This window comes from Xyrauchen texanus, chromosome 4 (assembly GCF_025860055.1).
Source record: "Xyrauchen texanus isolate HMW12.3.18 chromosome 4, RBS_HiC_50CHRs, whole genome shotgun sequence".
In the NCBI taxonomy this organism is placed as follows: Eukaryota; Metazoa; Chordata; class Actinopteri; order Cypriniformes; family Catostomidae; genus Xyrauchen; species Xyrauchen texanus.
Genome location: NC_068279.1, coordinates 10,876,498 through 10,895,529, shown reverse-complemented (window position 1 = coordinate 10,895,529; position 19,032 = coordinate 10,876,498). Strand labels below are relative to the sequence as shown.

The 19,032-nt window shown below is 37.3% G+C and overlaps 1 protein-coding gene across 2 annotated transcripts in view; it reads left to right on the top strand.

The window, feature by feature from the left end:
• Positions 1 to 19,032, top strand: part of si:dkey-215k6.1 (transmembrane protein 132C) — a 360,978-nt gene that overhangs the window by 315,700 nt on the left and 26,246 nt on the right. For both annotated transcript variants that reach the window (XM_052125216.1, XM_052125218.1), the window contains one exon: positions 10,341 to 10,484. In XM_052125216.1, coding sequence (XP_051981176.1) covers positions 10,341 to 10,484 — 144 coding nt within the window. The remainder of the gene's footprint in view (positions 1 to 10,340; positions 10,485 to 19,032) is intronic.

Below are 19,032 nucleotides of genomic sequence, written 5' to 3'. Positions count from 1 at the left end.
GTGCTCAACAAGCCACGTGATAAGATGTGTAGATTGACGGTCTCAGACGCGGTCACTATGCCACCACAAGGACTTAGAGCGCATTGGGAATTGGGCATTCCAAATTGGGTGGAAAATGGGGAGAAAATAAAAAAAAAATACAAAAAAAAGATGCTACCATGCTTCCTATTTGACAGTGATTATTTATAATGTCATAGCGACACCCATGAGTTACGAGCCACCTCACACCAAAAAAGACACACCAAAAAGACATAATTCTCCTCTCCACTTGACGAGTGTGAAATTCATCAGCTGAATGGTTATAAAGAGATTAGGAATATTACGTAATGGATATCAATGATGATTTATTCAGTCTAGATTGCGTGAGAGCTGCAGCTGGATCTTTTGAATATGAAGAAGTGTGTAAGCGTGTGTGTCTGTATGTAGTGTTTGTGTTTGTGTTTGTGTGTGCTTATGTCTTTATGTGGAAGCAGCTCATTCATTGAAGCCTCACAGAGCTACAGTATTTCCTGGTTTTTGGGGCTTATTACTGATGAATAACAAAACTGGTTCCACATTTCTTTAAATGAATCTTTTCATTTGTTATCATGGTGTGTGGTTGTTTAGTTGGTAGGTTGGTAGGTATGTTGTTTTCTTATTCTTTATGGTATGTCATGGGGTGTATTTTTAGTTTCAAGTGTATATTCTTGCTTTATAGATAGCCACAGAGTTTAAAGGACCATAGATAAGGCTTTTTGTAAAATACATATACAGGCGGGATACATATATGAACCTACTGCTTTCATTCATTCATCATGTTTATTTGTCAGGTCCCCAGTTAAAAACTCCTCAACTTGCATTCAGGTATATTTTGTATACATTGGCGCCCAAAGGTTTGGAATAATGTACATATTTTTCTATTTCAGAAGAAATTGGTACTTTAATTCACCAATGTGGCATCCAGATGATCACAAAGTTTAGTCAGGACATTACTGATGTAAAAAATAGCACCATCACTATTTGAAAAAAATCATTTTTGATCTAATCTAGACAGGCCCCATTTCCAGCAGCCATCACTCCAACACCTTATTTGGTACTTGAAAATCATTTGTCGTTATATAAAACACAGTTGAAAGCTATTTGGTTCATTAAATGAAGCTTAAAATTGTATTTGTATTTTTTGCCACAGTATGCAATAGACTGGCATGTCTTAAGGTCAATATTAGGTCAAAAATAGTAAAAACAAAACAAAAACTGCTTTCTCTAGAAAGTTGTCAGAAAATCATTGTTTTGAGGAATGAAGGCTATACAATGCTTGAAATTGCAATTGAAGATTTCATACAATGGTGTACACTACAGTCTTCAAAGACAAAGGACAACTGGCTCTAACAAGGACAGAAAGAGATGTGGAAGACCAGATGTACAACTAAACAAGAGGATAAGTACATCAGAGACTCTAGTTTGAGAAATAGACACCTCACGTGTCCTCAGCTGACAGCTTCATTGAATTCTACCCACTCAACACCAGTTTCATGTACAACAGTAAAGAGAAGACTTAGGGGTGCAGGCCTTATGGGAAGAATTGCAAAGAAAAAGCTATTTTTTAAACAGAAAAAGGTTAGAGTGAGCAAAGGAACACAGATGTGTTATGGATCTTAACCCCATTGAGCTTTTGTTGGATCAGCTAGACTGTAAGGTGTGTGAGAAGTGCCCAACAATACAGCCATATCTATGGCAAGTGTTACAGGAAGCATGGGGTGAAATGTCTCCTGAGTATCTGGACAAACTGACAGCTAGAATGCCAAGGATCTGCAAAGCTATCATTGCTGCATGTGGAGGATTTTTTGATGATAATCTTTTTAAATTTGTTTTATATTAATACCAATTTTTCACATTATTTACTATACATTGTGGTCAGTTAAATGTCACTTTGGTGAATAAAGAGCAAAATCTGTGCATTATTCCAAACTATTGCCCTGCAGTGTATATTATATACAGGTATATTTTCTCCTGAATTTTATTTTCTCCTTCCTCCTTTTCCTCAAATTTTTCTGACTTTTATTTTTCATTTTTGTTCATCCATCTCCCTCTCTTAAACACACACACATAACTGATTTCTTGCAGACTGATCTCACAGTGAAATTGAAAACAGAAGGTTGACTTTTCTATAGCTAAAATTGGTCTGTGCTTAATGAATTGCAAAACACTATCCCTAGTGGCCAAAGCGGTAAGTTGTGTATGGGATGAATTTGGTCTCAAATTTGCAGATATTGTACTGGTCTGCCATTACACACAAACATGATAAAGATACAAAATTATTATTGAAAAAAATATGTCTTTTATTAAAGGCGATGACCTAAATGCAGTATTTTGAAAACCAGTTCTTGCCATTGCAGATGTTGTAAAACATCTAGTGTAGTGAATTCATTTATGATTTATCTGCTCTTCAGCTCATCTGAATTTATTTTTATTTTATTTAACTTGGGCTTGATTTTATTTAACTTGGGCTTGATTAAGAATCATGGCTTTCACGACACAAACATATATTTTCCATTATGTGACCTGGTGTTTCATTCTAGAAACTTAGTTCAAATTAAAATAGCAGACTCGAATGACTGATGCTTGGAGTCAGGCTAGCTAGAAAGCTAGTTACCAGGACTTTTACAAAAAAAAAAAAGAAGCTATTTTTGAGTTTTAAAATTTGAAGTGACACTTCTCATGTTTAGAAATGAGAGAAAATTATGTAGGATTTTATATGTAAATAATTAGGTCCAAAGGGGATGAATGATTGATTTGGGCAATATTGAAAGAATTAAGGTTTACGACCAATCAAAGTCTTCGGCCAGCAATGAGTTATTCCGAACCTAAGATTTATATTTACAGTAATACTACTTCCATGGCCATTGAAAATAATTTCACAAATAGATTGAAATACTGTTTATGAGCATTATTTAATAAAACATACCATCAATTTCTCTTTGGATTCAAACAAGACTTTATTAACTAAACTAAAACAAACAACTAAACTAACAAACAACTAAGCTAACACAGAAAAACAAACATAAGTTTGGGTTGGGTAATTGACAGAAGATGAAAAGAAAATGATCTGTAACAGAAAAATGAAATTTATGGAGTCTATAGACCTTGCCTTGAACAAACCCTGAGAACTTCATTTAGTACATTGTGATTTGAGATTGGCTCCTCAAATAATATATATATATATATATAAAAAAACAGATATCAGCGAAGGTCTGGAGGTCTGTACTTGTGTTGCATGTGTTGTTTGGCTTGGTTCATTTCCAGGAGGCTTTTGTTTGGTTCGATGGATGGGTGATGGAATGACCAGGCAAAGCCCCGGAAGCGTGGCCTCCCGCAAGGGAGACTTGGGACTTCCCAGGACAGAGGTCAAAGTGTGTGTAAGACTGTGGAGCAGAGAAGAGAGGAAGAGAAAGAGAGGGTTGTCCAGGCTGGTCTTTTAACCCATTTGGTTTGTTTATACCCCAAAGACAGTCAATCAGACTTGTCTTTTGCTGTGTCACATGGTCATTTCTGTCCTCTCCTCAAGATTATTAATTTTTGACCTATCGTTCTTAGGTTTAAGTGAACATTTTAATCATGAATTTCATAAGAAAACTACAACTGCAAGTAACGCAGAATAAACTTCACACCATCATTCTGGAATTTAAGAGAGAATCAATTACCAAACATTTGTACTTTCTTATTAAATTACAGTTATAATTCAGTTATAATGCATTATAAAATGTACTACTATATAGTTTGTTAGTTTTAAGCATGGATAATACATTACATGTTATGAAAAACATAATTTTCATGGTTATCATCTGCATAGGATTCATTTGTCTATATTTGTAGTATAATCCTACACATGGCTGTATATTTTGATTGTAGTGAAATAAGAAAAGTCCAAAGTCCATGTCAGATGTTCAGGAATTAGGCTTCATGAGAGCTGGTGAGCCGGAAACATACCTCATAGTTAGTATATTAATTTTAAGTTTATAAAGTTGGATATATTGAAGAGCAATGAAATGTCTTCGTTCTGTGATTTCACGGGTTTCCATGGCGACCATGGCAAAGGTTCTTTATCTATCTCTTAGAATGTGTGTGCCAGTTGTGGAGGTTCTCTAGGAGTGCGTTCGGACAGATCTGCCCTTTGTGTTTAAGGCAGTTAAGATTTTCCAGTTGCCAGAAGTTCAGACTTACCAGCACCAGTCCGTCATTAAGTTAATCTGTGCAGATTTGTTGAATTTCTCTTAGTTATCTTCTGCCTCCAAGGCACTACAAGATACAAACCTTAAGTCACAGTGAGATTTATTCCTCTGATCACATCTATTTTTTTTTTTTTTTTATTAACAATTTTTTATTGATTCCAAATACAAATTTAAACAAACAACATAAGAATACATGAAATAAACTTTTAACAATTATGTGCCTCCCCACCCGCCAAGCAACATACATCCCAGTGGTCAAACATTAAATAACAACAAACACACATAAACAAACAGTCCAAAGAAAATACTCGATGACATTACAAAAACATATACAAATAACCAACATAAAAGAAAAAGGGTTCCACATATAATTTTAATAAAACTCATCTCTCTCCAATGCGCCTCCTTTGAATTTTTGAAAGGACAAATAATTGCCCCACTTCTTCCCAAATGCACTCAATCTGCCCAACCATCTCTGTGACATCTCTCTGAACGCCTCCACTCTGCCCAGCTATACTATATAGCTGGTGTCCATCCCCTTAGCATTACCTGCCTGCCGATCATCAAGCTGGTAAGGACCCAGCTCTTTAAATGTTTCTTCATTAGTTTAATACCTGCTCCTTCACCCAAAATACAAATTCTGAGGCAAAATAAGATCAGAGTGCCCAAGACCTCACAAACAAAATTCTGAAACTTTGACCAAAACTCTTGAATCTTAGTACATGTCCCCATCCTCCAACTGGCATTGCCAGCAAGTAGGTGTATCTTTAAGGCCAAGCCTATACAATCTGGAGGGAGTCCAATAAAAACAATGCAGAATCTTAAATAGAATGAGGGGTACCCTTGCATCTCTAGATGCAGACTTTTTTTTAATCTTACCCCATTCTCCATCTTCCAGTACTAAATTCAAGTCTCTCTCCCATAACATCTTAAGAGATGTTAAAACCCCATCCCCTAAACTCTGAATTAGCCAGGAATAGTGCACTGAAGCCTCATGACCCTTTCCAAAAGCAGCAAGCACCATCTAAGAGTATCTGCCACTTTAGGGGGCTGTGTACTTAACCCAAAGATGGCGCAAAGTAGATGTAAGTACCTGAAGTATTGAGTTCTGGGAATCCCAAACTGCTAATAATATTTTCAAAATGATCTCAATGCTCCATTTTCATACATGTCACCCAGCGTAGCAAGTCCCTTCTCAATCCATTCTGTCCAGAAAAAAGGGGACTTGTTAATGCACAATTTAGGGTTTAACCAAGTACTTGCGGCAACGTTCAGGTAAATGTCAGAATTGAACACGTGGGAAACATTTGTCCACACTAAATGCATGTGCGAGGTAATGGGATGTGTTTTTACTTCTCCGGACAGCTTGGCATAAAGACTTTGCAATGGCAAGATAGGAGCAAGGACATCCTGTTCAATAAAGAGCCAAGGAGGGGATCAATCCACCAAATGTCTGAGACCAAAAGCATAATAGTAAAACAAAATCTTGGGGAGACCTAACCCACCTTTGTCAATTGGTCTGTGTAACTTGTTAAAATGCATCTGAGGACATTTACCATTCCAGATAAATATTTAGCAATACTATCAAATTCTTTAAAATAAAAGTGGGGAACATTAATGGGGAGAGACTGTAGTAGGTAGTTGAATTTTGGAATACAATACATTTTTATAACACAAACCTTTCCAGTCATAGATAAATGTAGTGAAGCCCACCTGTCCACATCGCTCAAACTGTTTTATTAAAGGATCAAAATTAACTCTAACTAAATCACATAAATTTTATGGGAATAAAATACCCAAATACTTAATGCCCTGTTTGGGCCACTGAAAGGCACCTGCCTGAAAAGCTGTTACCGGGCATAGCTTCGGATTTAGACCAGTTAACTCTGTATCCCGAGAACTTAGAAAAGGAATTAATAATTCTGTGGAGGCAAGGTATAGATCTAGTATGGTCAGGAACGAATAATACAATTTTATCTGCATAAAGCAAAAGCTTATGCGCCATACCTCCTGCCACCACCCCTGGAAAATCATCTTCCCTTCTTATCACGGCTGCTAATGGTTCCAGGGTAAAACAGAACAATAATGGGGAAGAGGGCAACACTCCCGGGTGCCCCTATACAGAGCAAAATAATCTGAAATGAATAAAAGTTACCGGGTGTCTATAAAGTAACTTAATCCATCCAATAATTGTATTCCCGAACCCGCATATTTCCAAAATCTTTAAAAGATAATCACATTCTACTTTATCAAACGCCTTTTCAGCGTCAAGTGAGATGGTAGCGATCAGAGTCTGATCAATCGCCACTTATCACATGATATTGATGAAACGGTTAATGTTATCAGAAGAGCTGTGGCTCTGAATAAACCCCACCTGATCTATATGTATACGAGATGTCATAACTTACTCAATCGGTTAGCTAGACTTTTTTACAATATTTTAACGTCTAGCTGGACCAGGGAAATTGGACGGTAACTCTTACACTCACTTGGATCTTTGTCCTTTTTAAGTATCAGACTGGCTTGTGACATGGTTGGCGGAAGCTTTCCATTCTTTAATGATCCATATAAACTTCTAACAAAAGTGGGGCCAATTCTGTTTCATAAGATTGAAAAAATTCAGCGGCAAAGCCATCTGGCCCCTTAATTACCTCGCCAAGCACAGCCAAGGTTATCTCAGAATCAAAAGATTTTTTTCGCTCAGTCGTCAGTTCCACAAAATGTCTAATATCTTCATCAGTAGACAAAGATGAGGAACTATAAGATAAAGGTAGAATTCTTTAAAAGCATTATTGATATCAATGGCCGAGGTAAAAATTTCACCACCAGCAGATTTCATTGAGGGAATGGTAGAAACAGGGTTCTCTCTGCTTTATGTATCTAGCCAAAAGCTTCCCTGCTCTGTCCCCCGACTCAAGGTATGACTGTCTTGCCCTGAATAGGCAAAACTCCTCCTTTTAAAACTAAATAATATTATATAAATTGGGTCAGTTCTTTGAGTCCATCAGACGACATTCGGCGCTTCAGCTCTGCCTCGGCACTTTTAATGTTCCCTTCTAACGCCAGGAGTTCTCGTGATTTTTGATGAATGAGGCATACTGTATGAAATGACCCCTAAGAACTGCCTTAAGTGTCTCCCTAACCACGCCCACAGAGGATACAGAGGAGTTGGTCTCCATATACACATTGATTTCAGCCTTTAACATTGGTTGAAATTCAGGATTTTGCACAAAGTATACATTAAAGCGGCAACTATATGATTTCTTTTTCTCCATATGTGGCAACACCACTAAACTCACCAGGCGTGATCTCAGAATAGACCTAAGATCTAAGATGTTTCCAATTGAGCAAACCACAATAGATGAAATAAGGTATTTAGATATAAAAAATAAATCTATTCTTGAATAAATCTTAAGGACTGATGAAAAAAAATTATAGTCCCTACCAGATGGGTTCAAATGTCTCCAAATATCTGTAAGACCAAGATTTTTCACATCGTCAAGCATCAATGTTGCTCTAGGGGTCTGGCGCACTTTTGGTTCACTATGATCAAGAACTGAGTCCATCAAAAGATTGAAGTCACCTCCCAATATTGAATCATGAGGTGTGCCAGTGGCTTACAACATCCCTTCAAGATCTATAAAAAAGCCCTTATCATCAACGTTAGGTGTGTAAATATTAGCCAGAATCAACCTTTGCCCCTGAATTTCTGCTAAAACTATAACGACTCTTCCTAATTTATCTTTAATCTGTTTGAGACATTTGAATTGTAGATGCTTACTTAACAATGTAATCACTCCCCTGCTCTTACTTGAGCCAGCACTAAAGAAAACATGTCCACCCCAAATCTTCCCAAATCTTTCAGCTTCCTGCAGGGAAAGATGCATTTCTTGAAGAAACACAATATCATATTTCTTACATTTAAGAAAAGTAATAACCTTCCTTCTTTTTATGGGGTGCCCCAACCCATTAACATTCCAGGTGGAGAGAGACAATCCACTCATATTAACATTTTGACATATTAGAAAAAATAGATTGCGTGTCAAAACAAAAGATTATAAAGACCACATTCCAACATTAGTGCAACAATCAAACCCCGAACTTCCCCCCGAACCAAACAAACTGAAAAAATAAAACTGTGCACATTAACCCCACGCATGACAGCGCCAAATGGCATCCATTCCTCTAAATTTAAACAGTCCATGTACATATATGTATTTAAATAAATAATTATAATAATAAACTTAAAGCTTCCTCGGGCAGTCAAAGGAATGTGCAGTGAGCCGACTGTTTCTTAAGTGCAGCAGATGACCTAATCCTTCTGCGTAATGTGGCCGATAATAGGGTACCGGAAAAGTGTTTAGTGTACAGAGAGATTGTAGCATAGAATAAAGTGTAATATTAATAAATAAAAAAAGATATAAGTTTATGCAACTTTTTAGAAGGTTGTCTAAACTCTGGGCAAAAATGTGCATGATATAATGTGTGTGTTTGAAAGACGTTTTCCATAGAAGTACAACATTTGTTTTGAGATTTTTAAAGGTAAGCAATATGCATGTCTTAAAGTCAAGCAAACGTGTTGTGCATGTTTACAATTGAGGTGTGCAATATGAATTGTATTTATCTTCAGTGTCTTTGAGCTAATAGCAGAAAGGCTAATTTTGAATATATATTCCTTAATCAGACACAGACAGACAGATATGTAGATAGTTCTTGGTCTGCAAAACTGTCTAAGATATTTTTTTTTAATTAATTCAGCATTTAAAGGAAATAATTTGTAAAATGTAAATGTTTTTTTTTTTCTGGGGTGGGGGTTGCTATAATATTTTATCTATATAATGCAGTCTCTGTAAACAGAAGTATCAATTTCTTTTGAAAACATAAATATTTTGATATTCCATACTTTTGAAAAATAAGGTGTAGTGAGACATGAGACAAGGCACTGAAAGCACTCTTTATGTGAAAATGCATAACTCTTTATAGTGCATTTTCATGTGAAAATGCACTATAAACCTATTTATGAACACAATCTTTTACAATAAAGGCTTTTATGACTCTGCATATATTACTGTACTGCAATACTCACTCATTGACATCGAATATTTATATGTTATTTTTGTTAAGGCAATTGTAAAATTAGTGCAATCCTCTCAGTAGCAGGCTAGCAGCTAGTTGTTTACTATTGGTGGCTTTGGAGCTCCTCTCCTTTCTCAATGCAGGTTTTTGACCAAACAAAGGCTGTAGAACCTCCCACAGTCCCACAGTTCCTAAACACCCCAAAAGTACCTACCCCAGAGTAGGAGCTAAAAAATGTGCCCTAAAACTGCTTAGAGGAACTAGTTCCTAAGCTGCGAAAGTAACGAATGGCACTAGTTCTGGGGAAAAGGACCTAAAATGGGCTTTAGTACCACCAGTGGGAAAGGCGCTTTAGATGGAAAAGTAGACAGACAGAAAGAAGCCATTAGGGAAACCCAGGGTTTGTTCCACATTTATATTTATTCCTCTTCTGGTCTCTCAGTCACTACTTGGTCTCTCTCTCTATGTCTGTCTGGTGGTGGTTTTGAGCTCCTATCTCAAATTTTGTTCTAATGGAGACTCATTAATGCTATGGATACTGCTGAAAGAATTGTGATAACTGACCTCTCTTCTTGCCATAATTACCAGCCTTTTCATAAAGTTAAAATGTCAATTATGGCTACCCCTCAAGCTCCTCCTAGCAATCTCATTATTTCTCACTTTCTTTCTCCTCTTATAAAAGGAGTGTTTTTTCTCCCCAATGGTAATGTCTTCTCATGCAAAATATTTATGCAGTAAATACTTGAGGAGATGTAGTCAGAGAGCCCCGACCACACACGAAGACATATTATCCCTCTCTGAATGTGATTAAATGATTGCATAATTGAGAAGGATAGGGCTGAATACTTCCCAGAATATAAAATGATTTATGGAAGTTACTTTGGTGAACTTCTGTAATGAAATGCAGTCAAATCTATGGCTTTCTACTTTTTTCACTGTGACGTAAACAGATAATGTGCTAATAAAATAAGTTGTATGTTTGTATTTCTAATAACATAATAACAATGTAATAACAGAATCAGTTCAATACCAAATTAATTTCTTTATTTCATATAGGACACAGAGATCCTGAATACTGCAATTGTGACTGGACGACGTGTTTCCATGCCGGTAAAGGTTGTTACAGTAGAGCAGGACGGAACGGTGAGAGAGGTGGATGACCCCGTGACCTGCATCTCTACAGATGAGGATGTCCTCAAGGTGAGTGCTCAACTGATTTCTCCTCTTGATCTCATGCTACCTTCTTCATCTTCTGCCCCCCACTCTCCATCAAAAGACCAGACTGTAGTTGTTTTTTGATAGATTTAATCTCACAAAACAGCAAAAGTGACAGACTCCAGCGTGACTCAGGTAAGCCCAGGGTAGAGGCAGCGAGGAGACAAACAGACAAGACGAGAACCGCAGGCACCAAAGAAATCTTAAAATTGTGACATGGACTTTAATAGAATAATTTTCCCTGTCTGGTGTGTTGACGTCATAGCTTACAATAGTCACTAGTGAAGGGCTTGAGACTGTGTGAATTTTGCATTCTTGCACTACATTTACATTTACATTTATGCATTTGGCAGACGCTTTTATCCAAAGCGACTTACAGAGCCCTTACTACAGGGACAATCCCCCCGGAACAACCTGGAGTTAAGTGCCATGCTCAAGGACAAAGTGGTGGTGGCTGTGGGGCTAGAACCAGTGACCTTCTGATTAACAGTTATGTGCTTTAGCCCACTACACAACCACCACTCCCTAGCACTAGCTGAGCAACTGCCATTGAGAAGAATTGGAATGCTAATGGCCAGCTCATTCCAGGTATTAAAGACCTCCTTGGCCTGTACTGTGTAATCTTGGAATAGAAAGGGCCAGTGAGAGGGCATAAGATGAGACTATTATTTTCTGTTATTGTTTAGTTTTTAATTTGTTTTCAGAGAAAATCATCTGTGCTTTGCTGTTTTAGAAGGCATATAAAGACAAGCAATAATGTCTACGCTGTGCTTTACATTTCTTACTTTGTTGTTCTGTAGTAAAATATACAACACTTGTTTTTCAGAAAGATGGTAAAATGTACCCGTGGGCTTTGCGTGACAGTGGCTTTAGAGTCTGCCTTGCTTTGCTCTCCTGCGCCATGAGATAACAACTGAACCTTTCAGATACACCCGATACTGCAGCAATTTCCATTTACAAGCAGCAATATGGAGTTTAAATGCAATCAATACCCAGTAAAGATGAAAAACTCATTCCATGGCTTTAATGCGAAGTTGGACACCAGAGCGTGCTATTAATGGAATTACAGGATGCTCAATTTTGTTGGTGTTGTGGTAGAATATAAAAAGAGCATCAAAAGAGGAACGGAATCTGTTTCATGACAGAAACATGTGGTGGGAAAATTGCAGCAGGTGTACCTGTCTACTTGTGGTGTCATAAAGATGGTGTGTTTGACCTCCGGGTGATGTACGTGACAGGTGTAAACAGGAAACATGACAGCATTGTACTCAAGACAAGATACAGAAGTGCACAGTCAGGATAAACTCAACTACACATATTTTCACAAGGCCAACATATTCCAACTTTATTTGTTGAACAAGAAAGTAGAATAGAGAATGAGAAGATGATTATAGTTGAAAATGCAACAATCTTTTGATGGACATTTTCACATGTGAAAATGCTTCTATTTTGTTTGTTTTGCTCATTCATTTCTTACACTTTCATTACAAATTATATTATCACCAATCCTATTTGAGTGAGAAGTTGACTTAAAGTCTACATGAATTTCTTAGGATTGCTTTAATGACTATAGGCACTTAAACCGGCATGGACTCCTAATGTTTAAAGTACAAAAACCTGATGATCTTTCTTATACCAACATGAGAATATACCACCATTTCAGAATGTTTCAAAAAGCATATTTTGTGCTTTAATGGAAGCAAGGAAATCAAACCTTTCATACAAAGAATTTAAGGGGCTGCATTTTAAGGCATCATAGGTGCGCTTCCAATGTGAAGGCTGTTCCAGAAGTTAGGTATCTTTATTATGCTGCCTCATGAGATATCAGGTTTTCAACATATTCAAAGATAGCATTTATCATGTAGGCAATACCAGAATGCACTGTGATGAGCTTGATGCAAAAGTAAATCCAAGATGGTGGACGAAGCGAGATCATTTTTTCAATATAAATGTACTCATATTCCTTTCAATGCTGAAAAGTATAGATAAATAATAGTTTCATATGATAGAAAATGGACTATTTCAGCCAAAATGTGTGTGTGCTATGTATATGAATCGAGTCTTCCGTGCACAGCGTGAGAGGAATGCTTTATGAATGACACGTGGAGTGGCCACTGTTGTTCAGCATTCTCTTATTAGGATCCATTTCAGTTAAGATACTGCCATAGAAGACAGCTGCCTAAGTAGGCAGGAAATAGCAAGGTCATCAAGTTTTGAAACAGACCCTAAGTATTTTTTTGTGTGTTTCTCAGCAGAAAGACAATAATACAGGTTTGGAACAATAAGAAGCTGAGTAAATAATGAAATATATAATTAAAATTTTTGGGTGAACTATTTCTTCAATGTCACAAATATACCTATTTGATTTTTGACCTAGAAATAATGCAGAATCTTCCTCTTCATTTTACATCATTATGTTTATTTCCATGTTTAATTTATATTTAGAGTCTCACATTTTCCATGTGGACTTCTGAACCCCACTAAAGTTTCACTGTGTGCTTTCGCTGTAAGCCAGAATTAATTAATTCAGAGTTGGGCTAAAGGATAATGTTGTCCTTTTCAAAATATGTCACCTTGTCGCATTGCCACCTCAGAGGTTCAGGTGTTGAATGCGATCTTATCTTAACAATCACAGACTGTGGTTAATCAGCTCCAAATTTGTGTGGGTTGAAGTGCTCTCGTAATGATGGCTGATCAAATAAATAAAGTAGTCAGCTAAAGAGATCCCATAGGCTTTAGCACTTCAATCCCAGTGTTTAACCAACGTCAGTTCGAGTGAGGCCACAGCCTTAATTGGTTCTTGTGAAGTCTCCCTCAGTAATGTCTGTGGTAATTGAATTTGACAAAGAACAAGAAGCACAGAGAGGCATGGAGGAATGGGTGTGTGTGCACGTGTGTGTGTGTGTGTGTGTGTGCGCGCGTGTGTGCGTGCATACACACTGACATATGGGGACACACAAAAATAAGAGAATTATAAATCAATCCATTACCACCACCTTTTTCTTCACAATTTCTTCTCTCTGTTGTAACATGTTCTTTTTGTGTGTGTGTGTGTGTGTGTGTGTGTGTGTGTGTGTGTGTGTGTGTGTGTGTGTGTGTGTGTGTGTAGATTATTCAGTTTTAAAGGAATAGTTCACCAAAAAGTGAAATTTCTTCCAACATTCAGTCACCCTCATGTTGTTTCAGTTCCAAATTTTATGACTTTCTTCCTGCCGTGGAACACACCAGGATATGTTGGGCAGAACGACAGTCACCATTCATTTTCATTGTTCCGCTTTCCATACAATGACAGCGAATGGTGACTGAGGTTGTCAGTCTATTACATTCCACCTATTATCTCCAAAGTCTTAATAATTAGAGACGACATGAGAGTATATGGTGACACAATGTTAGGGGGGTCGGGGGGGGTGGCAGGTAAATTAAATGTTTAAAATACATTGTAGGCGTCTTCTGTGTCTGAAAGAGAGAGAGATCGGTATGGAGAGGTGTACAGTGCTAATCCGTTTAACAACTCATTCACTTTGCAGTGACAGGCAGGCAGCTATCTGGTGATTCTGTATGAATGAACAGGGTAAAAATAAAAACAAGGAAATAGAATAATAAAAAAAAAAAAAAAATATTAATGTTGGCCCATTACATTATTTATCAAGGCTAATTGAATCTAAAATCTGACTGTTTTACATTTAGTATTATAAAAATTTAACTCAAATCTATCTTAAAATTTTACAACTGAGCACAGTGCATAAGATTGATATCACTCGATTACGCATTTAATTTATGGTACCATTTTAATATGTTATTTTCTGTCTACTAGCTGGGTTTCCATCCACAAATTTTTATCAGTATTTTTGGATATTGCATAAAAACTGCTTAATGGAAACACTAACATGCAAATAAAATATCCAAAATGTAAATAAAAAATATATATATGCTCCTTTGAGGTGGGTGCATTTTTTATTGTTGCTCATAAACTATCATAGAAACAGATTTACTGAATAAACTCTTTAAGAATACAAGATTTGCATCAAAAAGTAATATGGACTAACCTGCTCTGGTCATCCTGAAATAATGTTGTATAAAAAAATCCAACACCTGCATAGAACTTACAGAGGAAAGAAGTTGAATACAAACTAGAACTGTCCTGATTGCAGATTAATCAGTATCAGAATGAGCTTTATTGCCAAGAATACTTACACACACAAGGAATTTGTCATGGTGACAGAATCTTCCAGTGCTTATAAATATAACGTATATATATATAAATACAAACATATACATTTAAACATATACACATATAGTAACATAAAATTACAAAATAAATAAGATATAACAGATAAAAAAGAGAAATATACAATATGTTTTTAGAATATGTTATATACAGATATACGGTGATATGCAGGTGATGTAATGTATTGAAGAATGTATGATTTGTTAAAGAATATCAATTAAATATTGATATAAGTAGGAATGGTTGGATTGATTATTGCACATGGTTGTACTGACCAAATGAATGTATTTGGGGGCAGTTTTAACTGTTCATGAGGTGGAAAAAACCTGAGGGAAAAAACTGCCTGACTGTTCTGGAATTCGAAAAGGAATTGTGCTGGGTGAATGGGGTCAAGAGTGATTTCACCAGCCCTTTTTGTTACTATAGATGTGTATTCTAGCAGTTCTAGCAGGGTGGGTAGTGGAGTGCCAGTAATCCTCTCAGTAGTCCTCACTATCCTATGAAGTCTTCTGATGCCTGACTTGGTAGCTGAACCAAACCAGACAGTTATAGAAGTGAAGAGGACATACTCAATGACTGCGGAGTAGAACTGTATTAGCAGCGCTTGTGGCAGGTTGAACTTTCTCAACTGGTGAATGAAGTACAACCTCTGCTGGGCCTTTTTTAAAATTGAGTATGTGGGTATACCATTTCAGGTCCTGTGAGTTGGTAGTGCCCAGGAACCTGAATGACTCCACTGCTGCCACAGTGCTGTTCAGAATGGTGAGCAGGGTTAATGTTGGGGTGTTCCTGCTAAAGTCCACAATCATCTCCACTGTTTTAAGAGTGTTTAGATACAGGTTGTTTTGATTGCATCAGATGGCCAGCTATTCAACCTCCTTTCTGTATGTAGACTCATCATCATCTTGGATGAGGCTGATGACTGTAGTGTCCTCTGCTAACTTCAGGAGCTTGACAGAGGAGTCCTAGGCGGTGCAGTCATTTGTGTAGAGGGAGAAGAGTATTGGGGAGAATACACATCCCTGGGGGCACCAGTGCTGATCGTACATGTGCTGGAGATGAATTATCCCCATCTCACTAGCTGCTGCCTGTCTGTCAGAAAGCTGGTGATCCACAGATAGATAGAGCCGAGAACAGAGAGCTGGGTTAATTTAGTCCATAGGAGTGCAGGGTTTATGGCGTTAAAAGCCGAACTGATGTCAACATATAGTATCCTTGCATAAGTCCCTGGTCTGTCTAGATGTTGAAGTATGTAATGCAGTCCCATTGACAGCATCATCTACAGACCTGTTTTTCTGTAGGCAAATTGAAGGGGATCCAGAAAGGGTTCAGTAATGTCCTTCAAGTGGGCCAACACCAGTCTCTCAAGTGACTTCATCACCACAGATGTCAGAGCGATGGGTCTGTAGTCATTAAATCCTTTGGTCTTGGGTTTCTTTGGGATGGTGATGATTGTGGTGCGTTTGAAACAGCAGGGTAATTTTCACTACTCCAATGATCTGTTGAAGATCTGTGTGAAGATGGTCATCACAGGATTTTAGACAAGTAGATGAAACCCAATCTAGACCCTACACTTTTCTTGTCATCTGTTTCCGGAAGACCCGGCACACATCATCTTCACAGATCTTAAGTGCATGTTGAGTAGCAGGAGAGGGGAGGAGGGTGGTGACAGGAGGTGTAAATATTTGTGTGCAGTGAAGGTCAGAGCGGGTGTGGGTTGTGTGACTGGGCTTTTCAAATCTACAGTAAAAAGACATTCAGGTCGTTAGCCAGTTGTTGATTCACTAAAATGTTGGGGGATGGTGTCTTGTTGTTGGTAAAGCAAAAAGCAGGTTGGTAAACCTCTCCACACTGATACTGGGTCATTAATTGAAAACTGTCTGTGATCAGATCAGCCAGCTGTTATAGCGCTGCATTCAGGCACGCGTGTGGAGAAATATAGACACTCACAAGAATACACGAGGAAAACTGGTTGATCTGGTACACGAGGAAATTAATGGCTTCACTCAACCTGGTTTCTGTGAAGCTCAATGCAGCAGAATTTGCAAAAGTCCTTATTTTTTCGGGTGGGAAGTAATTTGTCCGCTTTGTTAGGAAGAGAACGGAGATTTGCTAGATGGATACTTGGCAGCGCAGTTCGAAAGCTGCATCATTCATATAATGTTTTTGTGATATTATGGTTTTTCGCCTTATTTAAATAAAAAACTTGGGTGGAAACATAGCTACTGTTTATTTCTGTGTATTGTAGCATTTCTGGCTTTTGCACACAGATTTTACAAATGAATGAAGTAAAAATATGTAAAGCCCTGAGTAATTTTAACATGCATTAAAAAGAGAATGATGTTATAATGCAGATTTCAGAATTATGTGGACATAATCAGTTTATGAACCCCAATAAACATCACATTCTCTAATAAATCACTGTAACACCCTTTTAAAACTATATCGATAGCTTCCATGTTCTGTGCTTAGGAAGTACAGTGAGTACAGCTAAGCTCCCATAATGCAGCTGGCTCTGCCCAGTGGACTCATAACTCACAATTAATGGACCCCCTGACAACCTCCAAGGGGTCCTTTCTAGCTCTGGTAACAGCCTTTGATCTGACCTTTCTCTTTCTCCTAACCCACACATAAGGAGTTGCGAGGATCAGTTAACCATCCTGCCTAAACCCTCATTTTCCAAATGGGAGATATTAAATGTCTTTTAGAAAGCATTATTAGGCCTCCGAGCCATGCATGCTATAGGGTAAAGTTTTTATGGGACATTCTTAAAACCGGATAGACATAATCATGGGTTATCTTGTTCCATGTTTCATACTGTTCATACTCCTTGATGATTATAATTATTTTTTTTCATAGATATATGTTTAAAAAAATTGGTTGGACAAAACAGAACAGGAGGAGCACACAACTTGTTTAAATTACTACTTGTCCATCTGTGGAAATGTCCGGTTCCTAGCACTGAATCAACCATTTTGCTACTAACCCAGATCCCAAAACTGAACATTCACTCAGAGTCATGTCATTTCCATACCTGTATGTTTTACCTGAATTAACGCAAAAAATTATGTTAAGCTTAATGTCCAGACTGCTCTTTTCCATATGATAAAAATGTATACAAACAGAGGCTGTTGAGATTGTGAAAATTAGAATAAAGCACCATTAAGTCCTTTTTGTTAGAAAAAGGCTGATCATTTAAATTGAAATCTTCCTCTCCACTGAGCTCTCAAATCATATTAGTGTTTATGTGGATTCAAACGTGAAACTTTATGACATAAAAAAAAAAAAAAAAAAAAATCAGGTTTGGAACGACATGAGGGTGAGTAAATGATGACAGAATATTTATTTTTGATGAACTATGCCTATGCTTTTTATCATTATTCTATTCACATCATATTCTTCAGAGACTTTCTGTAGTGTCCAAGGTGGTTTGGTTGATTTCTGTGAATCAGATTGTCCTAGAATGGAAAGCCAGTCCTTTTCTAACTTTTCAACATGATATGCAGGATATTTACATAATATTTGCATAGGTATATAAGTCATGTGTGTCCCCAATATGTCTGATATTATTATTAGTGGTCTAAACCCATCAACATATTCTCTTTGGGAGATGAACTAAAAACAAAGCCCTTTTTTGAGACAAGTTAAAAGATACACATTTACATATACAGATTTTTAGAACAATGAAACTACAACACCATTCCTTCATGACAGAGTTTTATTCCTGTGAGCAGGCAAAAGAGAACTTTAGCGTTCAGTAAACACAGAAAATCATCTTCTGGGCACTTGATTTCTCAGATACCCCAATATTTCAGCTACAATCTGGCATTGTTTCCCATAAACACCAAAAAGCGACACTTCCATCTGTGTGAGCGTGTGTATTTAGTTACACAGTATGCCATTATATAATCTGAAGTTAAACTCTTGGAGCATATTTGATTAGAAATGCTTCCATTACAAACAGCACCAGCAGCTATGTCAGTCCCATTCTCCATTGCTTCTGTCTGAAAACTGTTTATCACACACACACACACACACACACACACACACACACACACACACACACACACACACACACACACACACACACACACACAGATGGAAGCTTTGTTTTAAAGGTGTTTATGGGAAATGACACCATATTGTTGAATAATTCAGTAGAAAAAGCCTTTTAGCACAAAAAAAAGTTTCCATATGTCTATCAGTGTACTGTATGTCAGATAACTCACAGTGAGACAGAATCTGCCAGTATTTGCCTGGGAGATATTATATATAAACAAATAAGAACTCCACGTTTCATGCTTT